Below are 14,706 nucleotides of genomic sequence, written 5' to 3'. Positions count from 1 at the left end.
ACCTGGCTATCAGCTAACAGGCTGAACATTTAATAAACATTACCTTACAAGGTTTTTGTAAGGATTATCATTGGGAGGTAGCTACATTTATTATATGATATGTATTACACAGCTGCCCCCCAAAGTCCTCAAAAGTGCTTCACAGGCTTTTCCACATTAATTCTTACACACAGCCCTGTAAGGTAGGTCAGCACTATTATTATACCTGGGGCCAAGAACCTGAGGGGGAATGGCTTGCCTGGTGCTGAGATTTGTAGTGGGATTGAGAAATTATGGTGAACAAACTCCATGAAGAAGGTGGTGTTGAATAACTGCCCACAGATGGACCAGAAGGAAAGCTCAGCTAGCTATTCATTCTGTCCTTTTAATAAACCTGAAAATGTTCATAGTACAGCTTCCTTTTCTGTCACAATGATGTACACAAGGGGTAGAAAATCAGCTCCAACTCCAATCCCATCAGCCCCAGTCAGCATCGCTAAAGATACTGGGAGTTGTAGTCTGAGAACAGCTGGGAGGTCAGTTTCCCCATAGAACTGCCTCCTCCCACATGAATGCCAAGATCATCCTAAATTTGCCATCTTAAAAGTTAAATGGTAATGGACTGGAAGAGAGCCAACAAACTGAAGTTTGATCCAGATAAGACTGCCTTGGTCACGCTGGTTGATAATCTCAGGTGGGCTAGGGACAAGGGTGAAAGCTGTTTCCTCATTTCGCTGGATCTTTCAGCGGGTTTTGATACCATCGACCATAACATCCTTCTGTACCATCTACAGGGGCTGGGAGCAGAGTTTTGCCGTGGTTCCGCTCCTTCCTCCTGGGCCGTGTCCAGCACATGGTGTTGGGGGATAAGTGTTCTCTAGGCTCTCATTTGTGGGGTGCCTCAAGGTTTTGTCCTCTCCCCCATGCTTTTTAACATCTACATGAAGCCGCTGGGAGAGATCATCAGGGGATTTGGGCTGGGTGTTCATCAGTATGCGGATGATACCCAGCTCTACCTCTCCTTTAAATCAGAAACAGTGAAGGCGGTGAAGGTCCTGTGTGAGTGCCTGGAGGAGGTTGGAGGATGGATGGCGGCTAATGGATTGAAGTTGAATCCTGACAAGACACAAGTACTGTTTTGGGGGGACAGAGGGCGGGCTGGTGTGGAGGACTCCCTGGTCCTGAATGGAGTAACCGTGCCCCTGCTCTGGTTTCGGTGTTCCGTTGTGCCAGAAGTAGTTTAGTCCTGTCGGCCACATGACCCGGAAAGCTGTCTGTGGACAAACACCAGCTCCCTTGTCCTGAAAGCGAGATGAGCGCCGCAACCCCAGAGTCACCTTTGACTGGACTTAACCGTCCTTTACCTTTACCTTTTACCTTGGAGGGAAACAAGCTCCTTACCTACCATATTTTTCGCACCATAGGACGCACTTTTTCCCCTCCAAAAATGAAGGGGAAATGTGTGTGCGTCCTATGGTGCGAATGCAGGCTTTCGCTGAAGCCTGGAGAGTGAGAGGGGTCGGTGCGCACTGACTCCTCACGCTCTCCAGGCTTCGCACACCTCTCCGCAAGCAGCGGGAGCCCAGCGCTGGGCTCCCGCTGCTTGCGGAGACTTGCCTGCATGCTGAAGCCTGCGCGCGCTGAGCTCAGCGCGTCCAGGCTTTGTGGACCTCTCCACAAGCAGCGGGAGCGCTCCCGCTGCTTGCGGAGAGTTGCCTGCATGCTGAAGCCTGCGCGCGCTGAGCTCAGCGCGTCCAGGCTTCGCGGACCTCTCCGCAAGCAGCGGGAGCGCTCCCACGGCTTGCAGAGAGCTGCCTGTTTGGGGGCTGGGGTCGGGGGAAGCTCGAGTTTCCCCCACCCCAGCCCTGTGCCGGGGCGGGAAATAATTTTTTCCCCTTTATTTCCCCCCAAAAAAACTGGGTGCACCCTATGGTGCGAAAAATACGGTACTTTCTGCAGAAAAGCAATTTAAGTGGACAGGGATAGAAGCCTATTCAAAAATAGGCTGCATATCTCTGCTACAAGCTGGTGGGTAACGGGCTGTCCACTGCTATAATAAGCGACTTCCTCATTTGCCTTGTATGTGAGATACTGTACTTGCTGGCACAGGGATGTGGAATTACTATACGCACGCTGAGCTCACGAGGCGAGGTGAAGATCAGGCTATTCCCGCGCTCCACTCGAAAGTGGTCAGACTGTGCGCTCAGTAGAAAGGCATTGCAGGCAAAAGGTCCCATGTCCAATTACTGGACTCTTGAGGAAGGGCTGTGGAAATCCCTTGCCTTAAGCTCTGGAGAGCTGCTGCTCATCAGTGTAGACCAGGAGTCAGCAAACGTTTTCACCAGGGGGCCAGTCCACTGTCCCTCAGACCTTATGGGGGGGGCAGACTATATTTGGGGGGGGGGATGAACAAACTCCTATGCCCCACAAATAACCCATTTATTTTAAATAAAAGGACACATTCTACTCATGTAAAAACACGCTGATTCCCGGACTCTCCGTGGGCTGGATTTAGAAGACGATTGGGCCAGATCCTGCCCCAAGGCCCTAGTTTGCCTACCCATGGTGTAGAACAGCGGTTCTCAACCTGTGGGTCCCCAGATGTTGTTGGACTACAACTCCCATCATCCCTGAGCTCTGGCCTTGCTAGCTAGGGGTGATGGGAGTTGTAGTTCAACAACATCTGGGGACCCACAGGTTGAGAAAGGCTGGTGTAGACTATGCTGAGCTAGATGGAACAAATGCCCTGGCTCAGCATATGGCAGCTTCAACCCATACAGAAGCAAGAGGGCTGGAATTTTATTTTCTCTTTAAGTGAAGGGCCATAGCTCAGTGGTGGAGGATCTGCTTCCATGTGGAAGGTCCCGGCGGGTCCCTGCCTGAAACTCCAGAGAGCCATTGCCAGCCACTAGGCTAGACTGTCAGTGTTCTGACTCAGGATAAGGTAACTTCCTGCATTCTGGGGGAAGCTATTACTCCCCCCGCACACCCTACGCAACCAAGCGGCAGCCAACCGCTCCTTCACAACATGTCACTAGTGTAGTCTTCTCCTGTTTTCCTTCTTATCTCTCCTCCCACCTCCAAATTATAGGTTATGATCTGGCGTGGCCTAATAAAGAAACAGCTAGATTTAGTACAGTGGACGTTGGGTTTTAAGCTTCACCTCAGGCAGGCAGTCCTTTGGCCAGATGAGGGCATACTGAGGACCAGGGTGCTGCTGCGTCAAGTTTAAGAGACCCCACAGAATAACACACACTGATTTACATTTGCACTGATGCAGAGGTGAGGATGCAACAAAAAATGAACCATCAAACTAAACAATCTGTCTACCTTACTCTTTCTTACTTAGCTTATATGACGATGTTTAATGTACACAAGATCATATCAGACTGATAATGGCCCATTTAGAGTCTGTTCCTCCACCGCCCATGTCCTTTACAAAACAAAAACAAAAACCAATTATGTGAAACTTGAAATTTATCAGGCACCGCAGCCAGCTATGTAAAATGGGTACAAAGATCTCAGGCCCCAAGCACACATTATGTATTTATTATTTATTCAATTTATATCCTGCTCCTTCTGAAGGAGCCCCAGGTGGCAACCAGATCATTAACAATTTTAAAGACTTTTTTAAGACTTCTAAAAACAATTAAAAACATTAGCTTTCACTCAACTAAGTTTTCTTGACAGCAGACACACTGAAATTGATATACCCTAGTTAAAAAGGTAAAGGTAAAGGACCCCTGACAGTTAAGTCCAGTCGCGAACGACATTCATCTCGCTTTAGAGGCCCCGGCGTTTGTATGCAGACAGTTTTTCCAGGTCATGTGGCCAGCATGACTAAGCCGCTTCTGGCGCAACGGAACACCAAAACCAGAGGAGCACACGGAAACGCTGTTTACCTTCCCACCGGAGCAGTAGCTACTTGCACTTTTTGGTGTGCTTTCAAACTGCTAGGTTGGCAGGAGCTGGGACAGAGCAACAGGAGCTCACCCCGTCGCGGGGATCTGAACCGCCAACCTTCTGATCAGCAAGCCCAAGAGGCTCAGTGGTTTAGACCATAGCGCCACCCGCGTCCCTATACATTGGTACCTCGGGTTACATACGCTTCAGGTTACATACGCTTCAGGTTAGACTCTGCTAACCCAGAAATAGTGCTTCAGGTTACAGACTCCGCTTCAGGATGAGAACAGAAATCGTGCAGCGGTGGCACGGAGGCAATGGGATGCCCCATTAGCTAAAGTAGTCTTCAGGTTAAGAACAGTTTCAGGTTAAGAACGGATCTCCGGAACGAATTAAATACTTAATCCGAGGTACCACTGTATCCTAGTTCGACATATCTATTGAGTACGGCCAATATAACTTCTATTGAGTAGTTACCATGAATATCCCAGCAGGGAGTGACATGCTTGTAAAGGCAAGTTGATAAAGATGCCTCGGGTGGCAATAGGCCAGGAGCAGGCAAAGTGCTAAAAGCACTTTTGCTTCTAGTTCTGGCCACATTCATCACTTTCTCGCTTCTCCACCACCTCACCCAACTCACATGCAGGGCCATGAGACAATGCACTGACTATACTGCTTAAGGCTGCACATTTGGAAAAATACTCAATGTTAAAAAGAAGCAGAAAATAGTTCCCCGGAAGCAGACAGGAAAGGTAGGATACAAATGTAGTAAAGTAAAATAAAAATCAGTACAGTGGTACCTCGGGTTAAGTACTTAATTCATTCTAGAGGTCCTTTCTTAACCTGAAATCGTTCTTAACCTGAAGCACCACTTTAGCTAATGGGGCCTCCCGCTGCCACCACGCCGCCGGAGCACGAATTATGTTCTCATCCTGAAGCAAAGTTCTTAACCTGAAGCACTATTTCTGGATTAGAAGAGTCTGTAACCTGAAGCATATGTAACCTGAAGTGTATGTAACCCGAGGTACCACTGTATAGATTTTTACTCAATGCTCTCTTACTGATGTGTGTAGTTTCTATCTGCGGGGAGATAAGACAATTAGGCCTGGACAATTTTTCTATATATTGTTTAAAGTCCACCCTCTCTCACCACCAAGGAAATACAACAAGTGAATAGTAAGAGAGCCCATATAAGTAACGCTGACCCCCCACTAAGTAGAATAGAAGCATAACCACCAGACCCCACCCAACTCACCATTCCCCCTTCCTTCCTTCCTTCCTTCCTTCCTTCCTTCCTTCCTTCCTTCCTTCCTTCTTAATTGTTTAAACCAGTGATGGCCAAACTTGCCCCTCCAGCTGTTTTGGGACTACAATTTCCATCGTCTCTAGCTAACAGGACCAGTGGTCAGGGATGATGGGACTTGTAGTCCCAAAACAGCTGGAGGGCCAAGGTTGGCCACCACTGGTTTAAACCAATTCATGAACCAAGAACCTGTACATGGACCACTAATAATGAAACGTATGTTGTAGATACTTTTCCACATTTATTATGCTATTTTTGTGATACAGTGGTACCTCTGGTTGTGAACGGGATCCGTTCCAGAGGCCCGTTTGCAACATGAATAGAACGCAACCTGCAGTGGTGCATCAGTGCACATGCGATTTGCCGCTTCTGCACATGACGTCATTTTGCACGTCTGCGCATGCACGAGCGGCGAAACCCGGAAGTAACCCTTTCCGGTACTTCCGGGTCGCCGTGGGACGCAACCTGAAAAAACGTATCATGAAGCAAACGTAACATGAGGTATGACTGTATACAAATGGCATGAGAAAACTTGGTATACTTGTTTGCATAACATTATTCTTGTTTATAAAACCCAATTAAAAAAAAAAAAGTCCACATCATGATAGCTGTTTCATAACATTTGACCTGGAGATATATTGCTAATCATGTGGGGAAAACAGTGAAGCTGATTATCACTTTGCCCACAAATTGTATAGCTTTGCTGGCTTAGCTCTCTTCTCTCCTGCAGGGGGCAGCAAACCACAAGAGCAGCTGCTCACAGATGAAGGCAGAATGACTGGGAACTATGGTATCCTCAGAGCAGACACTGATTTTTTGTTTTAGAGCAAGGCTAGGGGCACCACCGCGGGACGCGGGTGGCGCTGTGGGTAAAAGCCTCAGCGCCTAGGGCTTGCCGATCGAAAGGTCGGTGGTTCGAATCCCCGCGGCGGGGTGTGCTCCCGTTGCTCGGTCCCAGCGCCTGCCAACCTAGCAGTTCGAAAGCACCCCCAGGTGCAAGTAGATAAATAGGGACCGCTTACTAGCGGGAAGGTAAACGGCGTTTCCATGTGCTGCGCTGGCTCGCCAGATGCAGCTTTGTCACGCTGGCCACGTGACCCGGAAGTGTCTCCGGACAGCGCTGGCCCCCGGCCTCTTGAGTGAGATGGGCGCACAACCCTAGAGTCTGTCAAGACTGGCCCGTACGGGCAGGGGTACCTTTACCTTTACCTTTAGGGGCACCACCAGGCTGGTAGGTTATGTTGTTTAAGCCTCTTCCCCTCCCTCCTCTCTATATGTGTGAGAATGCATGCACCCTGGCAATAGTCAGGAAAGAATCGTCCCCTGTGAGCTACTCTGATGAAATCGATTAGGAAATCCCTTTCACCCTCATTCCCCCTTCCCACCCTGCCGCCAACAACTTTGCGAAGGGAGTGAAGGCGGGTAGGCTTAAAAACAAATTAAAAACCACAGATCTGCTGCCAGCTTGCACGTCGAATGTTTTCCTAAGATGCAGAGTCGCTCCCACCAGAACTACCCACCCCAAGCTTAGGCAGCCGCTCGTGAGGTGGTGGTGGTGGTGGTTTTGGAAGAAAAAGTGGGGGGGAAGGGGGTATGTGAGATGTGGGGGGTGTCATGGGGGTGTGGGGGCTGTGGTTTGTGTAAATTACAGTGGTACCTCGGGTTAAGAACTTAATTCGTTCTGGAGGTCTGTTCTTAACCTGAAACTGTTCTTAACCTGAAGCACCACTTTAGCTAAGGGGGCTTCCTGCTGCCGCTGGAGCACAATTTCTGTTCTCATCCTGAAGCAAAGTTCTTAACCTGAAGCAGTATTTCTGGGTTAGCGGAGTCTGTAACCTGAAGCGTATGTAACCTGAGGTACCACTGTACTTAAGTAACTCTTAAATTAGTTGAAAATAATTTTTTACTTGTATGTGTGTAATTAACATTAGTTTACTAAATTTAATGCCCTTAAAACTGCATAGAACATTAATATATTCTCCGGAAATCTTTAATGGTTTAGCTAAAGCATGAAATCATTGAGTTTATTTTCATTTATGCATCAAACTTAATTCCACCCCCCCCCTCAATATTTTCCCAGATTATTTGTATTCACTATGATTAAAGGTTAGTAAAAATGTATCTGCTTTAGTAGCAGTAGTAGCAGTTGTCAGGACATTACCATGTTTGCTGTCCATTCTTGTTTCAGACATTGTGATACACTGGAATATTGCAATGTTTAGGTAATGATTTATTGCGATGTTGAAAGCTAAATATTGCCCAGCCCTGTGGACAATGCCTGAAAATTTTGACTGACATAAGGGTGGCTAATCAGTGGCTCTCCAGATATTGATGGACCCCGGCTCCCATCTGCCCCAGTCAGCTTGGGCAAAGGTCAGGAATGATGGAAGATGCGGTTTAACAACATTTTGAGGACACCAGACTGGCTGCCCTTTGGGATACAGGGTTTAAAATGGATGGACGGACACACAAAAAGGCATTGAATGTTAACCTGAAACAAGTTAGGTGGCTACAAAAAAAACCCTATGGGGCCAATTGTGGTGTGGGAAGCATAAAATCACAACAAAATCGACCACTGAGAACAGGGAATGATTCCTTAGAGCACTACTATTGCCACCTGAGTCCAAAATGTGCTTGCTAGGGGCTGATGGAAACAGTTCAAAACATCTGGAGGGCACCAGTCAGCGAAGGCTGTGTTGTGGGGCCAGCCAGATCAACAAAAAGAGCACACCACTTTGCATACAAAAGCCCCCTCCCCAAGTTCAGTCCCTAGAATTGGCACCTAAAAAAAGACGGACCACAGACATCTGTTGCTGAGGTCCTAAGAGCAGGGAACGGTGCGCTGCTGGACTCCCTTCATGCTTTGCCAGAAAAGCCAGCAGCAAAGGATGATGGGATTTGGAGTCCAAAAACATGTGGAAGCACATGCCTCAAGAGAGCCAGGTCTTCCGATCACCTGGCTATATCTCCCTCCCTTGTTTTAAAAGTGATTTGCTTCTAACTGACAAACGTGTACTCCAATTTTGCTTTCTTTTGTTTGCGGTTACTGTTTTATCTGTGGAAAAACTAATACAATTACCTATTTCAAAATAGTAGTTGTAGTAGTAGTAGATTCGCCACTATAGTTTTGTTCCTTCCCTTTCTGGCTCGGAATCTACTACGCAAGAAAGTACAGTATAAAGTCGGGTCCCGTCCCCCCGCAATGTACAATACATTCTGCTTGGAATGCAATTCATTCCTTGCGTCTGCAAGTCGCCAAGGCTCAACTTGAGAAATAAAAGGTTGGGCGACAGCCTATAAAACTAACGTAAAGAAAGCGAATTACTATCCAGCACTAGAATCCCCACACACACACACACACATGAACACACCAACAAAACAAAACAAAACAGGACTGCAGCCTAGAAAGCTAATGCAACGGAAAGAAACCGAATTAAAATTCGGTGCCAGCGTTAGAAATCACTAACCACGCGCACACCAATGAAATGAAACGAAATATAAAACAATGCAAAACAGGGAAGCAGATCAAGCAGGCGTCCACGCCGCAATCTTTTTGGCGCGTGCAAAAAGCATTCCTGCTTACTCGTGGCTGCCCGGACGCTTAGAAATGCTGGTGCGAATTTCAAAACTGGCCTTTTTGTTTGCTTGTTTAATATCTTTAACTTTAAGGGGGAAATTGCATGTGTGTGTTTTACTGCCTCTCTCCGAGGCTTCCGTTTCTTTGGAGTGGGGGTCGCTTGCACCCCCGCTTCACGGAACCAGCCCACCGACCAATAGTTGCAGCAGGTGCGAGCGTGGGAAAGAGGATCCCTGCCTGCCCGCCGGCTGACGCAACCCCCGCCGGGCTTGCGAGGGGGTCTCCGGCGCCCCGGCGGTGCCTCACCTGGTACTCCATCCTGGGCGCGTGGGCCGGGCGGGCGCTGAGCCACCTCCGGGCGCCCAGACGGGGAGCCTGCACCCGCTGCTGGAGGAAGGCCAGGTGCAGAGCGCGGACCCGGCGCGAGCCCATCGCAGGCGCCTCCCCCCCAAGCACAACTTCCCCAAGCCGATCGTAAGCCGCGGCCGCACCACGCCGCGAAAACCTCCCGGCTGCGCGCAGGCGCGGAAGAGGCCCTGAAGCCGGAGCGGCCATCTTTGCGGGTGGTTAGTAGAGGGGCCCCAGGCCGTTTTGCGCAGAAGCAAGCACTAGAACCAACCCGGCCATCTTTGGGAAGGGCGATTCCCTTTCTTGCCCCGCCCCCTCCCGCGTCCCTCACTTGCCGCTATAAATCAAACCACAGGTAGAGGTAGGAAGTGGCAGAGGTGCGCGCACGGGCGCAGGGCTGCTTCTCCGTGAAAGGGACGCGGACGTGTCAGATCCAGTGGGGGGTGCAGGGGGGGCCAGCCGCACCGGGCGCAACATCTGGGGGTTAGGGTTAGGGGGCGCAAATCCACGGGTTAGGGGGCACAAATTACTTGCCTTGCCCCGGGTGCTGACAACCCACGCTACGCCACTGGTCAGATCAGATTTAGCCATAGCTGTCAACTTTTCCCTTTTCTTGCAAGGAATCCTATTCGGAATAAGGGAATTTGCCATTAAAAAAAGGGAAAATTTGACAGCTATGCATTTAACACAAACTGGATTTGTTTCAATCAAACTCACAGTTTCGTTGTAAAAGAACATGTGGAAACGCAAGGTCCTCTGAGACCCGTAACACAATTTGAAAATTTATTTAAGCACGATGGGGGTTGGGGGAAGAAGAGATTGGTTTTCAAACTGTACATCACATTTCTTAGTATAATTATAAAACTCCTCAAAAAGAGTTAGGGTGCTGGATACTGGCACAAATTATTCCCAGGGACTGAAATAAAATTTGGGAATCGCAACCCTTAAAATCCTTAGAGAAAACGCATTAAAATTACTACACAAATGGTATTATACCCCTTTGCAAATGTCAGAAATGTTTTATATCACCTAATTCTTGGAGGGTGATAATATTGGTGCATATTATCATTTACAGCAATGTCAGTTGGTGTGAGATTTTTGGGATTTAATTTTGACAGAAATTAAAGCATTGTTCGCTGCCCAAAATTAATGTTGACAGATATTTTTGATGATATATTGTGAAAAGAATTGGTCTTATGTATGATCTTGGCAGCATGATGAGTGGTTGCAACTCAGTGGAAAACAGCCCAAAATCTTACACCGGAAAATAGCTATAATGGAGCAAATCAGACATAATTTGAAATTTTTACAAGGACTAGAAGCTCCAGACACATTTTAGATGATTTGGCATTCTTTTATGACATATACACCAGAACCACCACTTTCAATACAACCTTCATCACAAAAGCCTGGCAAATCTGAAACTTGACTTCATGACCTGATACAAGTTGATAGCCTTCTCTTGGGCTTTGTTTTTTAAACTCATGTGCAACAACTCACTCTACATGCCGTTTGATTGTTTTTCATCTTTTAATATTTGCCCGTTGTTATAATTGTTCTCTCTGTTTTATATACTTTATAAAATGAAATAATAATAATAATGCTTTACCCAAAAAAAACTCACTCTCTGGTAGAGAACAGTCCACTCCACCTTCTGAGTTTACACTGAGTTTAGGCAGTTCTGCAGTTTACATTGATAAAGTATATCTAACATCTCCAGATATCTCAAGAGAGAGCTGTCACATGGAAGACAACTTGCTGCTCCAGAGTACAGGACCCGAACCAACTGATTCAAATTGAAAGAAAGGAGATACTGAGTAAGCATTAGGAAGAGCTTTCTGAGCAGGAGCCACCAGTAACTATTTATTATGACCACAATCTGTTGTTTTTTTATCTCTAGGGGCAGATTGCACATTGGTGAAGCTTCTTAAAAATATATTTCACATTGTTCAGACCTCCACCTAGGTAGGATGAAGGCAAATTTACCTTGTATGTTTCTTTGAACTTTCTTCTTTCCATTATGACTCTCCAGAAGGAAGGTCTGATCATTCCTTCTGCCCTGTGGCAGAACGCGTGCTGGGCAGCCTAACAGTTCCCAAAACTAGTTAAACTACAACTAAACAGAGGTCACTGGAGGCTGCATTCGGTACAGAGTCTCACCCTGGGTTTGTTTGTTTGGTTAGCCTCTGACTCAGATATGCTTGAGCCATGTCCTACTACAATGCTACTCAGATGTGCTTTTAAAAGACAGTCAGTCACATCCACACCATGCATTTAAAGAACTCTGAGAGCTGCTGTACTGTATTTCCAACATAGTTCCAACTTCCAGCACCCTTAGTGAACAGCAGTTCCCAGGACTCTTTTGGGAGAAGCCATTCAGATCATCTCACCTCAGCCACAGTCTTGTGAGAAGACCTGGTGTTGTAAACAAAAATTGCCCTTTTCCCTTATGGGGTATCCAAGAGCCCATATAGAGTCCTTACATGGGTGCCCTATTGATAGGAAAGAATAACAGAGGCCAACCAGAGAATATTGAGAAGCAAAGCAGCTAGTAAGCTTGATCTTTATTGATCCCTTGCAACAGGGTGCTCCCCTCACACGCAGGAAAGGAGGAGGAACCCAGAACAATGGCATGCAAGACCTTATCAAGACTTTTGAAAATGCCACCCTGTAGATCAAGACCACCCCCAGAAACATCATACACACATCACAGAAGGGGTGTAACCTAAGACCAACCCTCAGATACATCATACCTACATCACAGAAAAGGTGGTCTAAAACAGAAATTTGAATGTTGTTTTTCTCCTGTCCTTGTTTATCTCCTGTCTGGCAGGTTACTTGATTGGATACTCTGCTTACTTGATTGGATTGCCTGGGGAGCCTGGCCAGTCTTTTGTAATGATAAATACTTAGTTCCTGGGCCATGTCACAGGCTCACACCCTATTCTTATCTTAAATGTGCCCTTAAGACAGGATTTGTGAGGAAAGAGACAATGGGGAGGTTTCCCACTTTGACCTTGCAGAGAAAACATTTGCTCAGTTTAGGAATCAAAATGGTTCCAGGTTGGCCTTCTTGTGCTGATCTATGTACGTGCTTGGTTGGTACGCTTATGAACATTACCAAATATCTAGGACCATAAAATTCCAATCACAACTGCAGGAATCTACTGCGAAATTCACAGTACCCACTAAGATTGAGTGTGTGTGTGTGTGTGTGAGAGAGAGAGAGAGACAGAGACAGAGAGAGAGAGAGAGAGAGAGATGACCCTTTATTTCTGACTTCAAAACGCTGTAGTTAAAAACCGCAAGCTGTTTCAGTGTCTAGTTCAACTTCCCTTTTTCATCTTACAGGAAACTGTTAACCAATATGACCCAGACATAAAACCTTTGGAACTCAATGGTTGAGATATATTTCAAATATTGTTGTTACTGTTATATTTATTTATTTATTGAATTTATATACCTCCCTATACCCAGGGGTCTCAGGGTGGTTCACAGAATAAAATCAAGATATAAAACCACAGAATACCAAATAATAATAGAAAGCTTCAATCAAGCATTTAATATAAGAGCATATATGGCTATTGAATTTTTTAAAGGCATATCTGAATCCCACGCATTGAATGGCCAAGAGGTCAGCATGACTGAGTCAATACTCACCAGTAAACAGGCATGTTCGTGATCTACCGTATTTATTTTATTAATTACAGTGCTTTTTTTTTCTTTAAAAAATGTTTAGGGGTACTCTAACTTTGACTCAAGAAAAATCACCCAGAAAGGAAATGAAGCTGCCATTGGATGTGGTAACAACGAAACTAACCAATCACCGTGCTGGATTCCAACTCCTACTTCACACATTAAACGCTCGCTTCCATCCGAGACTCAGGAAACACTGTGACAGGAAATGAAGCTGCCATTGGGGCTAGCAACAGAACTGACAATTCACCGTGCTAGGGAAGAATTTTTTTTTAGTTTCTTCTCGCATTAGATTCACAAAATGTTTAGGGGTATATGTACCCCTGCACCCCCCCAGAAAAAAGCACTGATTAATTACATTTGTGTACCACCTTTCTTTCAAGCAGCATAGTTTTCCTGCTCCCCATTTTATCCTCACAACAACCCTAAGAGAAAGCTTAGGCTGAGAGCGAGTGATTGGCCCAAGGTCAACAGGGATTTGAACCCTGGTCCCTGTCCAACACTCTAACCCAGGCTTCCTCCACCTCGGCCCTCCAGATGTTTTGAGACTACAGTTCCCATCATCCCTGACCACTGGTCCTGCTAGCTAGGGATCATGGGAGTTGTAGGCCAAAAACATCTGGAGGGCCAAGGTTTAGGAAGCCTGCTCTAACCACTATACTACACTGCACCTCTCTACTGCTGTGTTCTGATACCCTCTGACATACCAAGACAGTCTTCCTCCCCTGCACAAGGTGAGTGCTGTCCCACATTTCTCTCCACCCTGGCTCAACCTTGCAAAGCAAACCTATTTGAAATTCTTAAATTTCCCATTGGCTTTGAATGGCTTCTGCACATTTTAACCCTACCACCCGAAGTCCATTTAGACCATCTAGTGGCCACATTTTTTTCCATCTCTGGAGATGACAGCAGCAGGGATTTGAGTAAAATGTCGAGGCACTATTCTGTCAGAGCTGTGTAAGAAAATACCCTGGTAACTAGTTTCATGTTCTCATCCAATCTATGATTTGACGTTTCAGGGAGAAGTACAAGCCACAGAGAAAAGAAGCAAATGAGAAGCATTCGTCTGCCGGTGGTGGTTCATTTTTATATAGATTAACAACAACTACTTTATTATTTATACCCCTCCCATCTGGCTGGGTCACTAGTGAGGAAGCGTTTGTTGCCACATAGAATAAAACCAGATTCCCAGTATATTTTAGTGCAGCAGTGTAATCCGGCGGTATCATCTCCACCCAAAAACCAAAGGTAGAAAAAAGGCAGAAATTCATGCCCTTCTAAACTAATTTCAGGCCAATTTTTTTTTTTTGAGAGAGTTAATATACATTTTACAATACCAAATAAAGTCTAGCAATATAACCATAGTGTTAATGTGGGTTAACTCCTTTTAAAGTATTCTAGTTGTAATTCCCTTAGAGCTGTGTGGAGGTAGGATCTGACTGTCTGAAAGCCATGATCTGAGGGCTGGCAGGTGGCTGGATGTGATACAGAGGGGAGGTTGTGTATCCCTTCCCAGCAGGCCCCCTCCCTGCCCCAATATGCCTTCTCCTTGGGTGTTCCGCTGGACAGAACGATCACAGTTGTAACTTCCAAGAGGAGATAAAACAATCAGCCTTCTTCGTTCCAGACCTCCTGATCAGAATGGTATTTATTTATTATTGATTTCTTTTATCCCACATTCCCTCAGAGGAGTTCAAGATGACATACATAGTTGTTCCATTTTATCTTTACATCCACCCTACAAGTGAAGTAAGCCAAGAGATAATGTGTGTGTGAGAGTGCGCACGCAGACATATGAGAGAGAGAGAGACAGACAGGTACAAAAGGGAGAATTTGTACTCCACTCTCTCCACACTTAATCTGAGACTTTTAACTACCGGTACCACACCGCTGGCTAACT

General features: G+C 46.3%; 1 protein-coding gene across 3 annotated transcripts in view; it reads right to left on the bottom strand.

Annotated features, from left to right (window-relative positions):
- The window catches only part of FPGS (folylpolyglutamate synthase), a 47,227-nt gene extending 36,023 nt beyond the window's left edge, over nucleotides 1-11,204 (bottom strand). For 2 of the 3 annotated variants that reach the window (XM_028714560.2, XM_028714562.2), the window contains exon 1: nucleotides 9,069-9,332. In XM_028714560.2, the coding sequence (XP_028570393.1) occupies nucleotides 9,069-9,317 (249 nt within the window). In that variant the 5' untranslated portion in view covers nucleotides 9,318-9,332. Of the gene's footprint in view, nucleotides 1-9,068; nucleotides 9,333-11,096 lie in introns of those variants that run through there. The other variant, XM_028714561.2, reaches the window with a different exon arrangement.
- Between the last annotated feature and the right edge of the window lie 3,502 nt (nucleotides 11,205-14,706).

The sequence above is a fragment of the Podarcis muralis genome, chromosome Z (genome assembly GCF_964188315.1).
Source record: "Podarcis muralis chromosome Z, rPodMur119.hap1.1, whole genome shotgun sequence".
NCBI lineage: Eukaryota > Metazoa > Chordata > Lepidosauria > Squamata > Lacertidae > Podarcis > Podarcis muralis.
Note: the sequence above shows the minus strand (reverse complement) of the source record. Positions and strands in the feature narration are given on the sequence as shown.